This window comes from Trachemys scripta, chromosome 14 (assembly GCF_013100865.1).
Source record: "Trachemys scripta elegans isolate TJP31775 chromosome 14, CAS_Tse_1.0, whole genome shotgun sequence".
NCBI classification, from domain to species: domain Eukaryota; kingdom Metazoa; phylum Chordata; order Testudines; family Emydidae; genus Trachemys; species Trachemys scripta.
The window spans coordinates 8,900,396-8,925,433 of NC_048311.1; the positions used below are offsets into that span (position 1 = coordinate 8,900,396).

General features: G+C 46.4%; 1 protein-coding gene across 1 annotated transcript in view; it reads right to left on the bottom strand.

Moving 5' to 3' along the window:
- Positions 1 to 25,038, bottom strand: part of GAS7 (growth arrest specific 7) — a 138,803-nt gene that overhangs the window by 46,270 nt on the left and 67,495 nt on the right. The window contains exons 5-8 of the mRNA XM_034790254.1: positions 23,379 to 23,536; positions 23,020 to 23,073; positions 3,339 to 3,428; positions 1,820 to 1,935 (exon numbers count right to left, since the gene is read on the bottom strand). Of these exons, the coding sequence (XP_034646145.1) occupies positions 1,820 to 1,935; positions 3,339 to 3,428; positions 23,020 to 23,073; positions 23,379 to 23,536 (418 nt within the window). The remainder of the gene's footprint in view (positions 1 to 1,819; positions 1,936 to 3,338; positions 3,429 to 23,019; positions 23,074 to 23,378; positions 23,537 to 25,038) is intronic.

Consider the following 25,038-nt stretch of genomic DNA (forward strand, 5'->3'; position numbering starts at 1 on the left):
GAACTACATGTCGTATTCAAGATGTGGGGTACTATGGATCTATATAGTGGTATTAGAAGAACATAAGAATCTCCATACTGGGTTAGACCAATGGTTCATCTAGCACAGTAGCCTCTCTTCTGACAGTGGCCAATGCCAGATGCTTCAGAGGAAATGAACAGAACAGGGCAATTATTGAGCGATCCCAATCCCTGTTGTCCAGTCCCAGCTTCTGTCAGTCAGAGGTTTAGGGGCACCCAGAGCATGGGAACATTATGAAATATTCTGTTTTATTATCTATCACTTTTCAAATGGTTCCTAACATTCTGTTAGATTTTTTGACTGCAGTTGCACATTAAGTGGATGTTTTCAGAGAAGTGTCCACAATGACTCCAATTCTTTCTTGAGTGATAACATGTTTTTTCCCAATGTGCATTACTTTGCACTTACCAGCATTTAATTTCATCTGTCATTTTGTGGCCCAGTCACCCAGTTCAATAAGAGCCCTTTGTATCTCTTCACATTCAGCTTAGACTTAAATTTCTTGAGTAATTTTGTATTGTCTGTAAATTTTGCCACCTAGCTGATCACCCCCTTTTCCAGATCATTTATGAATATGTTCAAAAGCATTCATCCCATTACAGGTCCTTAGTGGACCCTGCTATTTACCTCTCTCCATTGTGAAAACTGACCATTTATTTCTACCTGTTGATTCCTAACTATTAACGAGTTACTGATCCATGAGAGGACCTTCCCTCTTATCCCATGGCTACTTACTTTGCTTAAGAGCCTTTGTCAAAGGTTTTCTAAAAGTCCAAGTACACTATATCAAGTGGAGCACCATTGTCCATGTACTTGTTGACCCCCTCAAAGAATTTGAATAGATTGGTGAAGCATGATTTCCCTTTGCAATAACCATGTTTATTCTTTGCCAACATATCCTGTTTATCTGTGTGTCATACCGGTAGTTCTGTTTCAAACAATGTGTCTGGTACTGAAGTTAGGCTTACTGACCTATAATTGCCAGGATAGCCTCTGATGCCCTTTTAAAAAATTGATATTACCATTAGCTATCCTCCAGACATATGGTACAGAGGCTGATTTAAGCAATAGTTTATATATCACAGTTAGTAGTTCTGCAACTTCATATTTGAGTTCCTTCACAACTCTTGGGTGAATACCATCTGGTACTGATGACTCATTACGGTTTAATTTATCAATTTGTTCCAAAATCCCCTTGATTGACATCTCAATCTGGGACAGTGTCTCAGATGTTTCACCTAAAAAGAATGGCCCAGGTGTGGGAATCTCCCTCACATTCTCTGAAGTGAAGATCGATTCAAAGAATTAGTTTAGCTTCTTGCAATGGCCTTATTGTCCTTGAGTGCTCCTTTAGCATCTAAATTGTCTCATATTTCAAGCATGGAATTTCTATCCATAGAGATTCTATGGTACAGTTTGATTCATTCAAGATTTTCACTTTATTTGACTCTATGCTTTCTTTCACCTGTAGTGCCACTCCCCCACCAGTACAACCTATTCTGCCATTCCTATATGTTTCGTACCCTGGTATTACTATGTCCCATTGATTATCCTCATTCCACCAAGTTAAGTGACTCACAAACCTTAAAGAGACATGGGAAGTCTAAAGCTAATAGGTGCACTGAAGGAGAACATTTTTTGGCGAAAATTGGAGAGTTTGGATGGATAGTGATGAAATTAAATATCTGTATGTGTTTCATAAAATATGCACAACTTCCAGAGTTCAGGCTACATGCTCAATTCATGGAAATAAAGTGATTACAAGAAATATTAAACTCAACAGAAAGCTTCCAATTACCTTTCTCGAACAAACTCTGCCATTTCTTTTTGCATTTGTTTCCCCTTGAGTTGCTTTTGGAGCAGAATTTCAAACCCCGATACTGTGTTGTTCCCTTGCGGATCCTTCTTATCAGCCTGGAAGAGAAATGGCAGTTAGGACGTGTACAACACAAGACATGTCACGGCTCCTAGAATCCTAACTACAGCAATGCTGCCAAAAGATGGCATTCCAGGGGTGGGAACAGCTGCTTTTCTTCGCAGGAGGCTCCTCCTGGGATCTAAGCTGCTCATCAGAACATTAAAAACACTTTGAAATGCGCCTAGGAAGACCATTAAATGACTTCCTCCCCTCTGCTGAGCATCTACTCCATCAGTGCCTGATAGAATGTACCCAGTGTGATAGCCCCTTTAGTATGTAAAAGACCACCTCATTTCATGGGCTAATAATAATGCCATTCATTCATTCTTTCAATCATTGTTTGTTTCGTTACTTGGCCCAGTTCATCCCTAGGATAATTCCATTGACTTTGGAGCAGTTTGGAGCCCCCTCTCTCTGTGTTTCATTTTCACCTTTTTTCTTTCCCTCTTCCCTATACTTTCGATTAATGTCTAACTCCACCCCCCATGTCTCTGGGGCATAGGGGATATTTTCAGAATTGCTATGCTTTTTGCCTCACTGCGCTGCATGCTGTACTCACATATACAGTAAAGACTGCAGTAATCAAAAAGCAAGATGATCAGAGCTTGGATGAGAGTTTTGGCCGTGATGACAGGCCAGATCCTGGAGAAGCTGTGCAGGAAGAAGTGGCAAGTGACGTGGCTGATGGGTAGGTCAACAGAGAGGGCTCTGGCAAAGATAGAATCAAGGTTGCTAGTCTGAATGACAGGGAAGGCGGTGGTGCTGTCCATCATGACAGAGAAGATAGAAGGGCTTGTGCTGGTGGTGGTGGTGGAGGATCAGGAGTTCCATTTTGGCCAGGTCTAGAGCAGAGAAGTAGCTCTGCGAGTCATCAGCATGAAAAGAGGACATGGGCTGAATGACCACTTACAGAGAGATTAATGAATCTGCTCTACAGCCTTGGCTAACAGCCATATGGCTTTTAGCTCATGCAGTAGTGGCTCATGCACTAAACTCCAGAGGTCCAAGGTTCAATCCTGCCCGCTGACAACGGGGTCTGTCGGAGTTACATCAGCACCTTAGCTGCTCCCTCTCTCCTCAGTGCAGCCTGGTCTGGTGGTTGGGGCTGAGGCTAACAAACACTCCACTCTTCCTGCAGGAGCGATGTTCCCTCCCTTAAGCCTTTCCCTTGTTTTCTCTTTGTTCTGGAGAGCACCTCTAGCACCACACCGTGCCCTGTGCTTTATTAAAGGCCCTGCAGAAGTGACGCAGCAGAGTTGGTGCTGCTCCTTGCTACAGTGTGTCTTTTTCAGCCACACTGAATTCTGATTTGCTCCGTAACACAAACCTAGCAATTTGTTCTGCTCTTCCTGAAACTCAGAAGCTGCCGCATGTGGCATGTGGCTGGCTGCCTACTTACCCAGAAATAATCACAGTAGCTCCATTCAGTGGGTTTCAGCAACTGCTGTTCTTGCATTGTGTCTGGGTGGGGAAAAGTCACACAGTTTATCTGCAAAAAACAAGCAAAAGGCCTGTCAGACAGGGCAGGTAAAAACAATGAAATGCTAGTGAATTAATAAGAAGCAAGTGAGTGGAATTTGTGCACCTCCAAACCAGCAAGTCTAGATGACATGCATCTCACTGTCAGAGAAGTAGCTGTTTAATTTGCTGAATTATAGACAATGATATTTGGAAAAACTCAGAGGTAGTGACAGCTTAGATGAAAGCAAATATGGTACCCATTTTCAAAAAACAAAAGAAGCCAGATTCTGGCAACTGTCATCCAGTGCGTTTAACCTGTATCTCTAATGAAACAATGGAACACAGATGAAAAGAAAACTGCAAACATCTAAAGAATAAACAGAACCACGAGAAACAGGCAGCACTGAGGATTTTACAAATTGCACATCACCTCAGCCACACGTGGTTACTTTGGTGTTTGACAGAATCACATTTTTTGTTATTCCTATTGCGCAGGATAATTTACATGTGCCCAAAGAGCATGTAGGTGCCCACACAGAGCAGTTTCCAAGACAGCGGCTATTGCACAGCAATTAACAGCAACTAAGAAAGTGTAAGGAAGGCCAAGGGTTTGAGCAATAACCTAGCAGCTCTTTTACGGCTTGTCTACACTTGAAAATTAATTCCGATTGAGGTGGGGTGTAAATGCAAAATGCAGTAACCATTCTGGAATAACCCCATGTGTGAATACTCTTATTCCGGAATAAGAGCACTTTGTTCCTCTTTAGTTTAATCCACTCTGAAAGCAGATTAAGTGTAACAGGCACAAAGCGCTCTGATTCCGGAATAAGAATGTCCATACATGGAGTTATTCAGGAATACCTAACCTAGAATCATAGAAGACTAGGGAGATCAGGGTTGGAAGAGACCTCAGGAGGTCATCTAGTCCAATCCCCTGCTTAAAGCAGGACCAACACCAACTAAATCATCCCAGCCAGGGCTTTGTCAAGCCAGGACTTAAAAACCTCTAAGCATGGAGATTCCACCACCTCCTTAGGTAACCCATTCCAGTATTTCACCACCCTCCTAGTGAAATAGTTTTTCCTAATATCCAACCTAGACCTCCCCCACTGCAACTTGAGACCATTGCTCCTTGTTCTGTCATCTGTCACCACTGAGAACAGCCGAGCTCCATCCTCTTTGGAACCCCCTTCAGGTAGTGGAAGGCTGTTATCAAATCCCCCTTCACTCTTCTCTTCTGCAGACTAAATAAGCCCAGTTCCCTCAGCCTTTCCTCATAAATCATGTGCCCCAGCCTCCTAATCATTTTCGTTGCCCTCCGTTGGACTCTCTCCAATTTTTCCACAACCTTTCTGTGGTGGGGGCCCCAAAATTGGATGCAATACTGCAGATGTGGCCTCACCAGTGCTGAATAGAGGGGAATAATCACTTCCCTCAATCTGCTGGCAATGCTCCTACTAATGCAGCCCAATATGCCATTAGCTTTCTTGGTAACAAGGGCACACTGTTGACTCATATCCAGCTTCTCGTCCATTGTAATCCCCAAGTCCTTTTCTGCAGAACTGCCGCTCAGCAGTCAGTCCCCAGCTTATAGCAGTGCATGGGATTCTTCCGTCCTAAGTGCAGGACTCTGCACTTGTCCTTCTTGAACCTCATCAGATTTCTTTTGGCCCAATCCTCCAATTTTCTAGGTCCCTCTGGACCCTATCCCTACCCTCCAGCATATCTACCTCTCCCCCCATCTTAGTGTCATCCACAAACTTGCTGAGAGTGCAATCCATCCCATCATCCAGATCATTAATGAAGATGTTGAATAAGACCGATCTCTGAGGCACTCTGCTTGATACCGGCTGCCAACTAGACATTGAGCCAAACGATCTAGCCAGCTTTCTATCCACCTTATAGTCCATTCATTCAGCACAGCTGATCATGGAGACTCAAGGCCCCAAACACACTCCAGAATGGAGTACACAGGAGATGGTGGATCTTATTGCTGTGTGGGGAGAAGAGTCTATGCAGGCACAGTTCCAATCCAGCAGAAGAAACACTGACATCTATGCCAAGATTGTGCGGGGCATGGGGGAAAAGGCTACACAGAAGAACAGTGCCGTGTGAAAATAAAGGAGCTACGGCAAGCGTATCAGAAGACAAGGGAGGCGAATAGTTGCTCTGGTTCTGCCCTACAGACATGTCACTTTTATGAGGAGCTGCATGTGATTCTCTGCGGCGACCCCATCACTACCCCAAAACACTCTGTGGATACCTCCCAGGAACCCTGGGCGACCTCGAGCAACAACGAGAAGGACTTTGCTGACAAGGAAGAGGAGGAGGCGGAGGAGAATGTGAGGCAGGCAAGTGGAGGATTCCCTCTCACTGACAGCCAAGAACTGTTTTTAACCCTGGAGCCCATCCCTTCCCAGGACCAGTTGGCGGTGGAGCATGATGCCAGGGAAGGCACGTCTGGTGAGTACACATTACCAATCAAACTGTAGGGGTTACATGCTATTATTTTTTATGTTTAATCTCAACAAAAAAGTAGGGGTAGTAGGTATCAGTGGCCACTCCAGCTACACAGAGGGTGCTCTCCGAAAAAAGACTGTTTATGTGTACAGGGATGGCCCAGGAATCCTCCATGGAGATCTCTAGGAAGCTTTCATGAAGGTACTCCACAATCCTTTGCAGAAGGCTTCTGGGAAGGGCTGCCTTATTTCGTCCACCATGGTAGGACACTTTCCCACGCCACTCCAGTATTACCTCTGCTGGCATCATTGCAGCACATGGCATTGTAGCATAAAGGACCAGGTCTCTACCCAGACGCTTGCAGCATTTGCTCTGTTACTCTCAGGAGAGTGATAGTGCATAGGGTCACCGAGGGGAAACGGGGGAAGTTTTCAATGCTAGCCCTTAAACCGCAAACAATTCAACAAGTAATCCACCCCATTTGGTGAAATCTGGCTCACACAACGATGCTTTCCCAAACGTGCTGTGGTTGTGGTTGGAAGAGATAACCATGTACTGCAAGCAGCATTGAAAAAAAAAGGTGGGGAGGGCAGCTTCCTGTTTGTCCCCCCCGCCCCCCGCCCCCAACCCGATGCTGCTTTTGTAAAAAACAAACTATTTGGGGGGCTTTACACCAGTGCCTCTCCTCAGGTTGCCAGGGGAAAGGGAATCCAAGGATGTCTTCACAAAAGCAGCAGCACAAGACCTCTTGCCCATGCCTCGTGTTCTTACTCACCATGGCCGGAGCAGCAAACCGACTCTTGCAGTAGCCAGCGGTTGTGATTACATTGTGGCCTGCAGTGAAGTGTATTGAGGGGTGGTTTTTTTAATTAAAAAAAATTAACCTTGCACCAGAAATAATCTATGCACTGTCAATGCTACCTTGGTGCTTTGCATTCCTTGCAGCTGAAAACTTGTCTGTCAACGCACACTGGGACAGAGATGTTCCCAGATGAGAAGGCGCAAAAAAGAAGACTCAGGAGGACATGTTCAATGAGTTAATGCACACATCCAGAGTGACAAGACGGAGCTCAGAGCATGGAGGATTGCACTGTCTGAGAACCTGGACATGGACAGGGAGGAGAGGAGAGCATGCAGGGAACAAGATGTGCCATGCAAGAAGAGATGCTGAGGATTATGAAGGAGCAATCAGACATGTTGAGGCCTCTGGCTGAGGTTCAAGAAAGGCAGCTGGATGCTAGAGTCCCTCTGCAGCCTATGCTGAATCTGCTGCCATAATCGCCCAGTTCTACATCCTCTTCCCCCAAACATCCTATGAGGTGGGGGAGGGGGAATTCGGTATCCCTTGCACTTAACACCAGGGGAGGGTACAAGGACCAGAAGGCGCCCATTCCCAGACCTTTAATAGTTATTGCAGTGCACCTGTAAGCAAGCTTTCCTTGTTTCTCCCACCACAGTGTTATCGGCGCTTTTGCCCCAGGTTATCTTACTTTTCTTTGCTGTCTCTGTGTGTTTGTGTGCATAATATAACTTAACGGATTGAGGAGAAAAGGCTATTTTTTCATTCAACACCAGTGGTTGGTGAGGTGGAGTTTACAGGGGAGAAAACGCAATGGAGGGGACAGTTTGGTAAGGAACACAGATAAGTGTCACATTACTCTGGCTCATTGCTGAAACTGGTTTTCAAAGCCTCATGGAGATGGAGAGCTCCTCAACAAGCTGTTCTTATTGCCCTGGTGTCTGACTGCTCAAAATTGGCTGATAAGCGATCTGCCTCAACCCCCCACCCCGGCGGAAACTTTTCTCCCTTTGTTTCACAGATATTATGGAGCACACAGAAGGCAGCAATAACAATGAGAATATTACTTTCACTGAGGTCTAACATAGTAAGCAAACAATACCAGCAACCTTTTAAACGTCCAAAAGCACATTTCACCACCATTCTGCACTTGCTCAGCCTATGGGTGAACCAGTCCTTACTGCTGTCCAGGCTGCCTGTGTACGGCTTCATGAGCCATGGGAGCAAGGGGTAGGCTGGGTCTCCCAGGATCACAACTGGCATTGCAATATCACCAATGGTTATTTTGCAGGCTGGAAAGAAAGTACCTCTTTGCAGCTTTCTGAACAGACCTGTGTTCCTAACGATACACGTGTCATGCACCTTTCCCCAACCATCCCATGTTGATGTTGGTGAAATGGCCCCTATGATCCACCAGCGCTTGCAACACCATTGAGAAGTATGTCTTTCGGTTTATGTACTCTTTGGCAAGGTGGTCTGGTGCCAAGATAGGGATATGCATTCCATCTATTGCCCCACTGCAGTTAGGGAACCTCATCATGGTAAAACCATCCAGTATGTCCTGCACCTTGCTCGGAGTCACTACCCTTCCTAGAAGAAGTCTGTTGATGGCCTTGCAAACTTGGATCATAACAGATCCCAAGGTAGATTTACTCACTCCAAATTGATGCCCCATTGACTGGTAGCAGTCTGGCGCTGCAAGCTTCCACAGAGCAATCCCCACTTGCTTCTCATCTGTCAGAGCAGCTCTCATTTTAGTATTGCTGTGCTTCAGGGCTGGGGAAAGCTCTTCACACAGTTCCTGGAAAGTGGCCTTACGCATTCAAAAGTCCTGCAGCCACTGCTCATCATCCCATAGCTGCATAACAATGTGGTTCCACCAGTCAGCGCTTGTTTCCCAGGCCCAGAAACGGCGCTCAACCATGTCAAGGTGATGCATGACTGTCGCCAGCAACTGTGAATTGCTCCGCTCTATGTCTTCCAGCAGGGCTGCTTGCATGGCATCACATTGTTCCATGTGGTAACTCCTGTATTAGCTGTGTAAATACTGCAGGATAAGGCGCGAGGTGTTTGTAACGCTTACAACAACAGTGTACAGCTGAGCAGGGTCCATGCTTATCATGCTGTGGCATCCGCACGGGTAACCCAAGCTTACAAAAAAAGGTGCGAAAAAGGCTTGGTTTGTTTGCAGTTAATTTCAGGGAGGGAGGGAGAGAGGGAGGTAAGTGCATCATGGGAGGCTAATACCATGTTCCCATGACCACCCACGCCAATGTTTGGTCCCATAAGCCAGTGCAAGCCCAACCCAAAATTCCACTTGGCTACGTGCACTGTAGGATAGCTACCCATAGTGCAATGCTCCATGCATCGATGCAAGCCCTGCTAGTGGGGATGCATTCCTCCGACACAATGAACGTAGTGTAGACATGCAAGATCAACTTGCTTAAATTGGAGGCTCGATGTTGACTTACATGAAGTAGACTTAACTTTGTAGTGTAGACATGGCCCAAGTTGTGCCTGACAAATCTCAGAGATGGAAATTGTGACAGGGCGTACATACCTGTTGACTAATATATGCTAGCTAGCATAGATACATATCATATTAATAATATGTGTTATCCACACCATATAGTTATTAGTATGCATTAAGCACAAATATTACAGCAGTTATATAGCCTAAATGGACTATGATTTTTACATAACCTTGCTCTCTTATGCTAAGTATCCCATATCCCCTTGCATTCACTGACGTAAGTTTTGGCTTACGCAAATAGGGAAGCTGACAAGATCAGGACAGATATCTGGTTTACCATAGCAACAGAAAGGGAGTTACTCTCACTAGCTTGAATTGGAATGTCCCAAAGGAAGAGGACAAGAGATGTGATTGTTCTACCCTAGTACAAACCTAGGAGGTGCCTTCATGCTCTTTGATAACTGAAATGCATGTGTTCAGAGCAAAGAGATAAGAGGTAAACCAAAGTACCAGAAAAACAAGGTAGGAAGTTTCTTGGTTCAATCTAGTTTCAGAGGATGTACACAGTACCTTTTACTTGTGTAACCCCCTTGCGGTTTAGAGAGCATGGCCCCTTTAAATCTTTGTCCTGAGGGTGGGAGAGCTGATTGTTCCAGGCAGAGGATGTGCTGCCTTTTGGGGGCGGGGGACAGGGGGAAGAGCAGTGAGAAAGGGAGAGTGACAGGGTGGTGTGTCTGGGACTCCAGACAGAAGGGCTACAGCAAGCAGGCCCTCACAGAGTGAAGCAGCCGAGAACCAGCCCAGAGCCCAGGAGGGACAGAGCGGCTGACCAGGGACACCCCAGGACAGGAGCCAAGAGGAGCACTGTGCCAGGGATGAATGTCCTGAGAAGGACACACCAGAGCTGGACCAAGTATCACTGCTGCCCCAAGTGGTGTGGGGCCGTGAGTACTGGAGCTTGTGACTTTGCATTCGGAATAAGGAGAGAGGCTGTTAAGCTAGTTAAGTGGGGGAGGTTGTCGTTCTGTGTGGCATTGCAGAGAGCAGCAGAAGAGGACACTGGAGGAGTTTGCTGGGGAAAGGTTACTGGCGCCGAAGATGACCAGGAGCACCCAAGACTCACCACTGGACTGGAACTCTGCCCAGGACTCCTGACCTCTGAGTGCAGATGCATTGCTGGGTTTCTGCCCTTTCAGACTGTGGTACTGAAGAACTTTTTCATCAACCTAGCTACCGCTGCTCTAGGAAGTGGATTTCCTATACGGATGGAAAAACCCCTTCTGTTGCTTTAGGAAGTGTCTACACTGTGGCACTACAGAGGCATAGCTGCAGTGATGTAGTTGTGCCACTGTAGCGCATGTGCAGATACGGCCTCATTCGGAAGAGAACCTGCTGTGAGATTCTCCTCAGTGCTGTCACAGCAACAGTGATGGGCACTTGGACATGCAGATGAGACACACAGGATCCAGACAAAGTGAGTTTCCATTAAACAAAGGGAGGAGAAACAGGTTTGTATCACAGTAAATAGATCTTCAGCTACTGGGGAAAAGAAGTCCTTTGTTGTTGTTATAAGTGCTGTTTTCAAAGCCATTGTGGATGATGGAGGAGTCCAGGGGTTTCTTTTCAAGCTGTCTGAGTTTTAAAAAATAATAAATACTTACAAATGACTTTCCTTGTGTCTTGCAGTAAGATTTGATAGTAAAAACATCAACAAGAAAACTGCTTCCTCTCAATAGAAAGTACAGAGACTTGGTCAGGTGTGGTGAGAAAATACTCAGATATATTGCCAAATTCACTGGGTTCAATTGTTCTTGGATGAGTTATCCTAAAATTGAAAACCAATGTGCACAGTCTAGCGCTCACAAACTTTTGGCTGTGCACACTGCTAAGCAACCCTACAATAATAAATGAGGTGCTGGGCAGCACATAGCACTGCTGAGCAACCCTACATTAACAAGTGAAGTGCTTGGCTGAGCACGCCGCTACTGAGCAACCCTACAATAACAAAACAAAGTGTAAGATTAAATATGGGGCAAAGCTGCGGAAAGGAAGCAGATTGCAGCCATAAACTCTAATCTCTGTCTTGACCTGCTGATCACTGTGGTATCCAAGAGATTTATATAATATGTTGTTCTATATGTACTCAGTGTATCCGTCTATGAATAGCCCCAGCAAAATCAATGGGACTGCTCAGTGCTCATAGGCTTTTGCAGTGCCAATGACCCCTTCTTTAGTTATCTCTTCCAACTTGTCCTTTTTCTCCCTTTCCCCTCACGCACTTTTCCTCCATCACAGGGATCCCAGGGGGCTAAATTATATATTTAAAATCATTTTTAAAAGGTCTCTTTTGTATCATATCATGAAATGGGAACAATTCTCCACAGAGCAGCACCGCAACGGAAAACAAACTCCAGAGGTTTTATACAGTACACGTCTAACAGTACAGTCCTGGTCAACACCTTTGGCTTTTTGCAGAAAACAACTGTTTACCTCTAGCAATGGCTTTTTTGCTCCTCCCTTTCCCATCCCCAAGTACTCCAGCTTCTCGAAAGGCTTCTCTGTGTGATCTGTGCTAAGCACAGCTATGTGACTGCTCTAAGGCAAGGCACTGTACAGTCTCTTTACATTTATGTAATGTGGAAAGTCTATTCATTTTTGGAATTGTTAAAGGGCTCTACAGAGACAAATTCCTGCCAAGTGACTCAGCAATAACTCTGAAATGCATAAGTATTGTCTTCTTTACCTCTACCTCAAGGAGCTGCTGTTGGATCAAATCATATCAGCTGGAGGGATTTTCAGAGGATCCTAGGACTGGGCTGGCCAATCTCTTGGAGTTAAGCCTTTCTTCTTTTGTCCTCTACACCCAGAACAAAGGAGGATTTGGCCAGCAGCTCTCAGTCCCTGTACACTGGACCGTTTACAGCAGATAGAGAATAGTTTAACACCCTATTGGAACTGATTTCTAACACTGCACTTTTTCCCTCTTTGCTTTGATCTCCAAAGTGGATTAGACTGGAAGGACCTTTGAAAAATACTTGGGAAAAGCAGTAAAATGTCAAAAGGCAAAATGAAAGTGTTGCTTCCTGTGTGCAGTCAAATGGGGAGCTCCTGACAGACACTGCTGGGTCGGCATGGCATACTGCCCAAGTGAAACGTCCTCTGGGGACAAAATGAGGATGTTTCTTTAATTAAATGACAATCCCAAAATGAATGCAATCCTGTGATTACAATGGGAGTTGCTCACAAGGCAGGAAATACCAGTGTCAAGGGTGTGTGCACACCTTCTACTCTGCCATTGTGCATATGCATTATCACAATGCAACTTGGATTACATGGTCACATGCTAACATAATGCAATACACCAATGGTTTTCAAATGGGTACTTGTGTCTTTAGGGGTTATCAGGAAGTACATGAGAAAAATCGGACAATGGCGGACAATGCATTTTATTTAGTAAGATTTGGCAATCATAAGTATATTATGACACTATCTCAGAAGGGGGTACGTGGTAGACTCCATTATTTGGAAAGGGATGCAACCTAAAATTTTTGAAAACCACTGCAATACACCATAGCATCAGTGGCCAAACTTACTGACCCTCCGAGCCGCATACAACCATATTCATAAGTTCAAGAGCCGAGGCATGCCTGCCAGACCTTGGGGCTTCTGCCTCACAGGATGCGCCTGCCGGGGCTTGGGGCTTCAGCTCACTCCTGCTGAAGCCCCGATCCCCAACAGATGCACCTTGCGGGGCTGAAGCCCCGAGACCTCCCTCCCCACTGGGCAGAAGCCCCTACCCCACCACTTCCCTGCAAAACAGAGGTCCCGAGCTGCCCTCTCCCTCCCCCAAGTCTGGTAGGTGGAGAATGGGGCGGGGCTCCGCAAGCCGGACTTTAACTGTAAAAGCCGCGGTTTGGCCATCCTCGAGCTATAGTCACAGTTTCTACAGCCTCTGGGTCTATAGTGTGACGTCCCTGGCACTGTGAGAATGGAAGCCACAATGACCAGGGCACGCTGGCCCTCCAAACCCCACAGGAGCATGAGACTACTGTATGCTGGAGCCATGGAGGCAGAGGTGGGGGAGGACCCCTGGCTTCCACAGACTGAGAACCAAGCCAATTCCAAACCTCATCCATCCCTGGAATCCCATGAAGGGAACTGAGCGCAAACCGTGCCTGGGTTTATCTTACTCACAGGCCCCTCCTCTCGAATATACTCTTGCACACTGAGCTCAGTCTGACTCCCACCGTGATCAACAAAAGTTTCACCTTTGCCTTCAATGGGAACAGGATTGAGTCTATGGTTAAGAGATTTCCCACTACTGCTGGTTCAGCCTGTCGGGCCTCTTCCCTTCCTTGCTTCCATACTGGGAATGGGCTTCAGGAGATGTTGATTTTCCAAGAAACCCAAGGCTGCTTTGTCTCTTCTTGTCCTTACTGCCAAGGAAGCCAGCTGCTGGGGGTGACACATTTGCTTTAACTACTCTTGCACAGGTGGAGAGAGACATTCCAAGGAACTTAATTTGCAAGCTCAGTAAGCAACTGGTCCCGTGCCTCCAGGTGCTGATCAAAGATAATAGAAAGAGCAGGTTGCTTTTTCCAGGGCCTCTCGTTCCATGCTATGCCCAGCTGCGTCTCTTTGCTAGGTCCCTGAAACTTTCCTGTGCACATCTTGTGCTTGGACAGTTCTGACTCCCTCCATGCTTCTCCCCAAACTGCCCCTTAACCCTGGACCATGCTCCCAAGTCCTGTATCGCAAGCCATCTGCCATCTCCCAAACCCAGCTTTTCTCCACAGTCCTTCAGGCAACAATCCTCTAATGCAGCGGTTTCCAAATTCTTCAGTCAAAACTGACTTTTAGACCACCTGTATTTTCACAAGCACCTCCCACAGTCCTCAACCCCTGAGAATGACTTTCCCAATCTTGCAAATAGGCCAGGTCTTTATAATCCAAACGATACACTGGTCTACAATTTTTGAGAAGTCGTCTGCTTCAGAGATAAAATGTGCTATCTATTATATATTTTGATGTGCTGAATTCAAATATGACAATTAAAACAACTGATTGGCTACTATTTCTAAGATATTTAAGTTTTTACATTTTATGTCTATGTATATTGTGTAGATAGTAGAGTTTTCATCATCAATTGTAAACCTAGGTCTTTTCATGTGTTTATGGTTGCTTTACATGATAATATTTCACCTGTCCTGTTTATGTAACACTTTAAAAATCAGCAAAAGGGTTATATAAATAAAATTTATTATGAAACAAAAGGCAAAAAATTATTATGTACATAGTTTAGTCCTATTCAGTGTCTACTCGGCGCTTCTTGGCTTGTCTCTTGTATTCATTAAATGGAGCATCTCTTGTCACTGTCCAGAAATAGTCTGCAAGCATTGATTGGCTCCATTTGCCCTGATAGTGTTTCTCCATTCTTGCAATGTCCTGGTGAAATCGCTCGCCGTGCTCGTCGCTCACTGCTCTGCAGTTCGTTGGAAAAAAATCTAGATGAGAGTGCAAAAAATGTATCTTTAGTGACATGTTGCAACCAAGGCTTTTGTATGCCTTGAGGAGGTTTTCCACCAACAACCTGTAGTTGTCTGCCTTGTGTTTCCGAGAAAATTTATTGCCACTAATTGGAAGGCTTTCCATGCTGTCTTTTCCTTGCCACGCAGTGCATGGTCAAATGCATCCTCTCGAAAAAGTTCACGAATCTGAGGACCAACAAAGACATCTTCCTTTATCTTAGCTTCACTTAACCTTGGAAATTTTCCATGGAGGTACTTGAAAGCTGCTTGTGTTTTGTCAATGGCCTTGACAAAGTTCTTCATCAGACCCAGCTTGATGTGTAAGGGTGGTAACAAAATCTTCCTTGATTCAACAAGTGGTGGATGCTGAACACTTTTCCTCCCTGGCTCCAATGACTGTCGGAGTCGCCAATCTTTCTTGATGTAGTGGGAATCTCTTGCACGACTATCCCATTCGCAGAGAAAACAGCAGTACTTTGTGTATCCAGTCTGCAGACCAAGCAAGAGAGCAACAACCTTCAAATCACCACAAAGCTGCCACTGATGTTGGTCATAGTTTATGCACCTCAAAAGTTGTTTCATGTTGTCATAGGTTTCCTTCATATGGACTGCATGACCAACTGGAATTGATGGCAAAACATTGCCATTATGCAGTAAAACAGCTTTAAGACTCGTCTTCGATGAATCAATGAACAGTCTCCACTCATCTGGATCGTGAACGATGTTGAGGGTTGCCATCACACCATCGATGTTGTTGCAGGCTACAAGATCACCTTCCAGGAAGATCTTTTTTTTTTTTTGCCTCTGTCTTCACGAAGAAGGTCAGCTCCCAGACTACAGCACTGAGCAGCACAGTATGGGGAGAAGGTGACCAGCCCTCTATGGAGAAAGAAGTGGTTCGGGACTATTTAGAAAAACTGGACGTGCACAAGTCCATGGGGCCGGATGCGCTGCATCCCAGGGTGCTAAAGGAGTTGGCGGATGAGATTGCAGAGCCATTAGCCATTATTTTTGAAAACTCATGGCGATCGGGGGAGGTCCCGGATGACTGGAAAAAGGCTAATGTAGTGCCCATCTTTAAAAAAGGGAAGAAGGAGGATCCGGGGAACTACAGGCCAGTCAGCCTCACCTCAGTCCCTGGAAAAATCATGGAGCAGGTCCTCAAGGAATCAATTATGAAACATTTAGAGGAGAGGAAAGTGATCAGGAACAGTCAGCATGGATTCACGAAGGGGAAGTCGTGCCTGACTAACCTAATTGCCTTCTATGATGAGATAACTGGCTCTGTGGATGAGGGGAAAGCAGTGGATGTGTTATTCCTTGACTTTAGCAAAGCTTTTGATACGGTCTCCCACAGTATTCTTGCCGCCAAGTTAAAGAATTATGGGCTGGATGAATGGACTGTAAGGTGGATAGAAAGCTGGCTAGATCGTTGGGCTCAACGGGTAGTGATCAATGGCTCCATGTCTAGTTGGCAGCCGGTTTCAAGCAGAGTGCCCCAAGGGTCGGTCCTGGGGCTGGTTTTGTTTAATATCTTTATTAATGATCTGGAGGATGGTGTGGACTGCACTCTCAGCAAGTTTGCAGATGACACTAAACTGGGAGGCGTGGTAGATACACTAGAGGGTAGGGATCAGATACAGAGGGACCTAAACAAATTAGAGGATTGGGCCAAAAAAAACCTGATGAGGTTCAACAAGGACAAGTGCAGAGTCCTGCACTTAGGACGGAAGAATCCCATGCACTGCTACAGACTAGGGACCGAATGGCTGGGTGGCAGTTCTGCAGAAAAGGACCTAGGGGTCACAGTGGACGAGAAACTGGATATGAGTCAACAGTGTGCTCTTGTTGCCAAGAAGGCTAACGGCGTTTTGGGCTGTATAAGTAGGGGCATTGCCAGCAGATCGAGGAACGTGATCGTTCCCCTTTATTCGACATTGGTGAGGCCTCATCTGGAATCCTGTGTCCAGTTTTGAGCCCCACACTACAAGAAGGATGTGGAAAAATTGGAAGGAGTCCAGCGGAGGGCAACAAAAATGATTAGGGGTCTGGAGGACCCCTTATGACTTATGAGGAGAGGCTGAGGGAACTGGGATTGTTTAGTCTCCAGAAGAGAAGAATGAGGGAGGATTTGATAGCTGCTTTCAACTACTTGAGGGGGGGTTCTAAAGAGGATGGAGCTCGGCTGTTCTCAGTGGTGGCAGATGACAGAACAAGAAGCAATGGTCTCAAGTTGCAGTGGGGGAGGTCTAGGTTGGATATTAGGAAAAACTTTTTCACTAGGAGGGTGGTGAAGCACTGGAATGCGTTACCTAGGGAGTTGGTGCAGTCTCCTTCTTTGGAGGTTTTTAAGGCCCGGCTTGACAAAGCCCTAGCTGGGATGATTTAGTTGGGAATTGGTCCTGCTTTGAGCAGGGGGTTGGACTAGATGACCTCCTGAGGTCCTTCCAGCCCTGATATTCTATGATTCTATGAATGGGACAAGATCCTTTTGACGGTCACGGAACATGGAAACCCTAACATCACCTGCCAGGAGATTCCACTGCTGTAGTCTGGAGCCCAACAGCTCTGCCTTACTCTTGGGTAGTTCCAAATCCCTGACAAGGTCATTCAGTTCACCTTGTGTTATGAGGTGTGTTTCAGAGGAGGAGGATGGGAGAAAATGTGGGTCCTGTGACATTGATGGTTCAGGACCAGAAGTTTCATCCTCTTCCTCTTCCTCGTCTGACTCAAGTGAGAATGATTCTGGTGCATCAGGAACCGGCAGTCCTTCTCCGTGGGGTACTGGGAGTATAGCTGATGGAATGTTTGGATAATGCACAGTCCACTTTTTCTTCTTTGACACACCTTTCCCAACTGGAGGCACCATGCAGAAGTAACAATTGCTGGTATGATCTGTTGGCTCTCTCCAAATCATTGGCACTGCAAAAGGCATAGATTTCCTTTTCCTGTTCAACGACTGGCAAAGATTGATTGCACAAGTGTTGCAGCATATGTGTGGGGCCCACTTCTTGTCCTGATCTCCAATTTTGCAGCCAAAATAAAAGTGATAGGCTTTCTTAACCATAGTGGTTATACTGCGCTTTTGTGATGCAAAGGTCACTTCACCACAAACATAGCAGAAGTTATCTGCACTGTTCACACAAGTACGAGGCATCTCTGCTCACTTTGGCTAAACAGAAATGTGTCCCTTTGCAAAATCAAACACTGACAAATAAGAGAGCACGACACTGTATGATTTCTAGAGCTGATATAGGGCAATTTGTTCAGCAGAGTGATGCAAGCTTCATTATGATTGCATCATCCATGACTTCTAGGAATAAAATGATGGAATTCATATCATGTAAGACGCAATACCAGCTTCAGATTGCATCATTCATTGTTTTGCCTAAAAAGCAAGTACTGTCCAAACCCAGTCATAGATTTATTCATAGATCCAGTCAAAGATGTATTTTAGTCATTTCTGGTTTAAATTGAGATCCCTTCCCTTTATAACTCACTTATCCTCCGCCATTCCCAAGTCAAGGGTCGTATATATTGACCCAATAGCATATCTTGAAAACTAGAGCCAATCAACAATTTTAAGCATCATTTTCGTTCTCAGTGACCCAGAATTAGTAAAGTTTGACTACATTTATTTCAGAACCATTTTGGCTGTAGAGCAGTGATATCAGCAACAGACATAAAAATGCTCTGTTAGATGCCCCCAAGCCCCACAACTCTACAATGATATAAGACGGCTTCTTTGGTTAAAAAATCATTCTGGTTCAGAGGGAAATTAAAACAGCAATTAAAATATAAATAAACAAAACTGAAAAATGAGGAAGCTGGTAGCAATGACTACTCATCAGCAGTTAGGAAATGCAAACTACTGATAAAGATATCAATGAAAAATCTATGGCCAGTAAGAAGCAATTCTTTAAATGTGTCAAAAACAAATGAAATCCAAACAATGGTATAGTGCAGGGGTCAGCAACCTTTCAGAAGTAGTGTGCCAAATCTTCGTTTATTCACTCTAATTTAAAGTTTCACGTGCCAGTAATACATTTTAACCTTTTTAGAAGGTCTCTTTATATAAGCCTATAATATATAACTAAACTATTGTTGTAGTAAAGTAAATAAGGTTTCAAAATATTTAAGAAGCTTCATTTAAAATTAAATTAAAATACAGAGCCCCCCGGAACGGTGGGCAGGACCTGGGCAGTGTGAATGCCACTGAAAATCAGCTCGCGTGCCGCCTTCGGCACATGTGCCATAGGTTGCCTACCCCTGGTACAGTGCCATTATGATAGGATAAGGACATAAAATTATCAACCACGATGCACAAAAGGCAGAAGTATTCCACAACTTTTTTTTGTTCTGTATTTGGAGAGAAGCAAGATGATGTATTAGTATCTTGCAATTCTATTCCATCAGTATTTTATTATCATGATGATGAGAAGCGACACAGCTTATAACCTGGATAGACTTTTCAAATCATTGGCAGGAGCCTGGGTCGCTATTTGACTGTGCTTTGCTGCATCACGTATAATATGCCCTGTGTTGTTCAGCATGGTGCTCCATGCACCAGATTCAGCTGGACAAGAAAGATTCATCACCTAGCCCAGTGAACATATGTCCTGCTGTTAACAACTAAACCCTATCACTGACAAGCACCTATTAACCCTATCGGTTAAAGTACCATCTAGGGCAGTGGTCTCCAACCTTTTCAGTGTGGCGGGCACTGGACGACGAGCCACCAAGGACCGTGGCCGGCGGAAAAGTATCCGCCGAAATGCCGAGAAGCGGCAACATCAAGAGGTGTCGCCACCAAAATGCAGCCGAGAAGCAGCGTCATCAAGAGGCGTCGCCGCCAAAAATCCACCGAAAATCAGCTGCATTTCGGCGGCGACGCCTCTTGATGAGGCTGCTTCTTGGTGGCATTTCAGCGGATGCTTCTCCGCCGGCCAGTACGCGGGCGTACATAGATGCCCCGGCGGGCGCCATGGTACCTGCGGGCACCGTGTTGGGGACCACTGATCTAGGGAGACTGCTGCAAAATCTGGAAGAGACAAAAACTTGGTATCACAACACCCTGAGTGAATTACCTGAATGAATGAGCTCTCTAGCTAACTCAAGGAACCAGTCGTTGCAACTGTGCAGATGAGCTGGAGAAGCCAGCTTCAGGCCAGTTCCAACTGATAAGTAGCAAAATAACCTATATACAGTCTTGGAAGGATTAGATTTGTATTAGTAAATGTCCATTTCACCGTACATATGAATAGGTTACCTAGAGAGGTGGTGGAATCTCCTTTCTTAGAGGTTTTTAAGGTCAGGTTTGGCAAAGCCCTGGCTGGGACTATTTAGTTGGGGATTAAGCAGGGGGTTGGACTAGATTACCTCCTGAGGTCCCTTCTAACCCTGATATTCTATGATTCTATGATCTGTCAAAAATATATAAAAAAACAAAGTCTGCCAAGCCTAGTTATACATATATTGTTTCATCAACTGACAACATGGTTATGTTAAACTAAATGCTTCCCAGAAAGCACGTAACTGAGTTAAAACCCTCTGAATGACTAAAATGTATGACATCTACTTGTATTTCATTCATCGTTTGTCTTAGTTGTCTAGAAATCATGTCTAATCACTAACTCAGTTGAGAATGTGGAGGCTGGAGAAACTCATCATATTAAGAGTTGTACAATTTGTAAGATGAAACCCTGAGTGTTTCAAAGAGCTCAGCCTAAATCACACAGACTTTGTTGACAAGAGAATTGACAGTTCATAGACAACAAGAGGAAGAAGCCTTGAATTGGCTTGTAAACTAAAGATTTTGGCACTGTTTGTATCTTTGGTTAAAGTGGCATAAGAGCCCACAGTACTGGTTAAATACCAGAGAAATTTGAAGGGCTTCAAAATTATCACCTGTATATTATGGTATGGGTTTAATGACAAATTGAGACAGGAAATAAAGTGCAATTTGTTAACAGTAAGGGCTGTCCATCACCAAGAAGGGCTGACTGGTGGGATACTTGCAGAGGACCAGGTGTAATTCACAGTAGAATGAACACACTGTGGGGGAATTTCCTCGTGTTTCACTGTTGTCCTAGGTGTGTTTTTACACCCTATCTGGTCCTATCCCTTCTGCCAACCCCACAGAGCGCTCGACTCCCAGTGTGGACAGTGGCTACCTCCTGGCCTCTCTATGCCACGTTCCCAGTTGGCAATGGGCATGCCCAGCAGCCCCAGGCAGATGAAGGTGAGGACTTTAGCAGTGGTGCAAGCAGGGGCCCGGGCATTTACCAGACCTTGGGAAGCACTGCGCAGGACAAAGAGGTTCCTTGCTCTGAAATGGCTTACAAGTGAGCTCCACACAGCATGCATGGCTGCTAGGTGACTGCTGGACAGAAAGGTGACCAGACTGGCCACTTTTTCAGTGACTGATGCACTCTGGGACAGCAGTGGGAGGACTTATGGAGGTGACTGGGCTACCACAGCAGAGGGATGCATCATATGGGCACTCAGACAACTGAATTAACTTCCATTGAGCCTCAGTGACTCACCAATGGCCACCAAAATGGCCTGTAACGAATCTGTACATGGGCACAAGAACACTCCTCATTGACAGAAGGGCAGCTCAATAGACTGTTCTCCCATTACTCCTAGTTACGCCCCTACAATGTATGACTTCAAATAATTCCTCTCCCTCCCTTGGGCTTTATACCCTTCCAATATTTGTAGGTTATGAGCATGCTCCCTCCCCTCTCCCTTAGTCAATGCTTAGCTCACTTGGTTCTTTTAATCTTTCCTCTTAAGTAAATCCCATCCAGCCCCAAGCAGTTGTGGTGTTGTTCTCTGAATTCCTTCCACTTTTAAATATCTTTCTGGCATTGAGGTGCCCAGAACTGAACACTAAAGCCCAGATATGGTCACAAAGTTTCATCTAGGGAGATTAATAACATCCTTTTCTGTAATGCAAAGTTGCAAACTATTCAATGTGGTTCAGTAATGAAGATGTTAATTAGCACTGATCCTACTAGCAATCCCTGCACTTTCTTCCAGAAATCTCCACCAAACTGGATGCGTTTCCAGATATTAATGCCCTTGCATTACTCTCTTTCAGCTAGAGAGAGAAGTTCCACTTCTAGGGTGGTAATTGGCAGAATCATTCTTCATTGAAAATAAGGTGCTAAATTTCCATTTCTCCAGTATTTCATTACCTCCTGAATTGTCCCTGAGTTTTAAAAAAGAAATGGTAGTGGATCAGTAAGCTTGTTAGACACAGCACCCAGAACAGCTGATTTGTATAGTAGGTATTCACATTTCCCAAGTACTTCCTTACCAGCTGTTTATCAGCAATAGTTATTTTGCAGAGTCAGCATTCCTTACTAATTGCTCGAACTTCTTTTCTAGATTTTTTATTGAAGACAGATTTAGAAAAAGAGTTTTGGATCTCAGACAGTTTTCTGCCACCATGTAACATACAGATGAACTAATCAGTTTCCAAATCCCAGAGCAGCAGAAGATGAATCCAATTATTGTGAGCCTTAACTTTATCTGACAGAACCAACAAAGTTGGAAGCAAAGGAAAGGGTCCATTTCAGCTCTATCAGTGCTAGAACGGAATCACTCTTTTTCTTCTAAGTCTGGGGAATTCAGTGCATGTACATGCTTAAAAGCATATATAATGGCAGAAAAAGGGTAGAGAATGAAGGCCACGTGGGCCACTCTTGGCAGAAGTCCTCACACAATAGGTATGGATGATATTTCAGGTCACAGATATCTCTTGTGAAATTGTATCACTTTGATTTGTACTGTTTTTCGGGGTGTGACCTTCAGTGCCGGTGAAAGATGCTGGCCTGGTAGCCCGGAAGAATGAAGATTTCCATTCATTCACAGAACAGGTTCTACACAGGCAGAACAGGCTTCGCTACCAATGTTCCTCACCTCTGCCTGGAGGCAGCACTGCTAGGGCTCCGAGCAGTTCAATGTCTATTGCTCATTGAGACTCGGGGCCTCTGTTGGCAGTACACACAGGATTGCAATTAGTGTCAATTCCATTTTTGTGATGTGGCCACTTTGCTAAGAACTGGCCTGACATGTTTGACCCAGGCCGTTTTGTTAAAGTTTTTTCTTCAGTGCCCCTTAAAAACAGAGCAGGGAGCCCCCAGACAGAGCTTTAGAAATGTGCCCTCTGGTTTGACTGGCTGCCCCAGGGCCACCCCACCCGCCAGGGGCTTTCTTTGCCATCCCAGGCTGCTCTGCCCTGCCCCAGAAGCTGGCCCACATACTGCTGGCCCTCGGCACAGCGGCAGGGATCACTGTCCAGGCCTCACCCCCTGCCTGCAGCACTGCGGGCTGTCCTGGCTGTACTTACTGTCCTCGAGCTCTCCCTGGCCAGCCTCCTGGGCACACGCGGGGACCCCGGACTCTGCAGAGAGAGGAAAGAGGTATCATCAGCATGCGCTCCATGGCGGGAGGGTGTGCGAGTGTGCTTGGCCCGAGCTGCGCAGTGTCTGGCCGAGAAAGGTGGGGCAGTGGGCAGGGGAGCGATGCGGGGATGAGGGGGAGGCCGGGCAGGAGCAGCCTTGGGCACCAAGGAACCCCTGAGCCACCACTTTCCTCCACTAAGCCCTGGTGCCCATTCCCCGCTGCGCCCCTCCACTAAGCCCCTGGACCCCTCCACTGCACCCCTACCCCCCCATCACTGAGTCCTGGGCCCCTTCCTGGCTGTACCACCACTGCCACTGTACCCTCTATGTCCAGCAACTGAGCACTGTGCCCATCCACTGAAGCACTGTACCCGTGCAGCCCCCCAGAGCCACTGAACCTGCTGCGCCCCATGGTACTGCCCACAAGGCCAAGCTCTGAATTCCTGCAGTACTGAACTGATCCTGAGGGGATGTGTCACTTTGGAGAATTCAACTAATTCTCTATTCTAGTAATGCCCTCAGGCCCTGATCCAGAGCAGGGCCTTGTGCTGTGTGTTGTAACAACTTAGACTTAGAGGACACTGCAAACAATCACCTCAACATGAGCTCTCAGTGCAATGCTGTTGCAAAAAGGGCTAATGTAAGAAAAGGGGAATATTAAAGGAAAATAATCTTGCTTGTGGACAGACCATTGGTAGGACCACTACTAGGATACTGTGTCCAGTTCTGGTGTCCACACTGCAGGAAGGATTGGAAGTTCTGGAGTAAGGTCAAAGGAGGGCCACCAAATGATCCAGGAGCTGGGAAACAAGATTTTCCATGTGAGGCTCAAGGAGCTCCATTTACTCAGCTTATTGAAGAGAGGTTGAGAGATGACACGATCACTGTGTCTAGGCACTGACACATCATGGTACAGAGATCTGAGAGCAGGGTGTTTTCAGACTTGATGACCAAGACCTAACAAGATTCAATGGCTGGAAATGGAAGTTTGACAAATTCAGCCTTGAAATAAGATGCCATTTCCTAGCAGTGATTAAACATTGGAACAGCTTAGCAGGGGAGGTGGTGGAAACATGAGGAAACCACACGATACAGTTTTCAGAGTAGCAGCTGTTTACCTTTAGTCCCTTTTGGTATGATGTCCATCTGTTTGCATTTGGAAAGGAAGATGATGTCTGTCTGTATCTGTATGAGTTTTTTCATGATACACGGTACAGTGGGGTTCCACTGTTTCCTGCCTATAGACAAACATGCCTGGCCCAGCTACATACACACTGCTGCTCTGACTGGGTTCTGGCGGCTTCTAAAGCATGCTCACTGTGAGCAGGGCTGGCTTTAGGCCAATTCAGCTGATTCGGCTGAATCGGGCCCCGCGCTAAGAGGGTCCCGCGCTGCAGCTCTCCACCCTGCCCCCAGCTCACTTCTCCCTCCTTCCCTCTCCTGAACACTCCGCCTCCTGCTCCTCCCCGTCCCCTGCTTCCCGTGAATCAGAGGTTCGCGGGAAGTCTGAAAAGACGCAGGGGCGGGCAGGCAGGCTGGCAGCACCAGGTAAGCTGGGGTGGCGGGGGGCGCGAGAAGGGCTCCGGGGAGGCGCGGCGCGGCCCAGTCCAGCCCCGGCCAAGCAGCTCACTCTGGCCCCGGTTCTGGCCGAGTGCGCCGGCCCGGCCCCGGCCGAGCACCCCCGGCCTCAGCGGCTCTGACCCGGCTCGGCTCCAGCCCAGCCCGGCCCCTGCGGCTCGGCTCCGGCCCAGCCCCCGCAGCTCGGCTCCGGCCCGGCCCCCGTGGCGTGGCTCGGCTCAGCTCCGGCCCTCGCGGCGCGGCTCCGGCCCGGCCCCTGTGGCTCGGCCCGGCCCCCGCGGCTTGGCTCCAGCCTGGCCCCCGCGGCCAGGCCTGGCCCCCCGGCCAAGCACCCCCGGCCTCAGCGGCTCTGACCCGGCTCGGCTCTGGCCCGGCCCGGCCCCCGC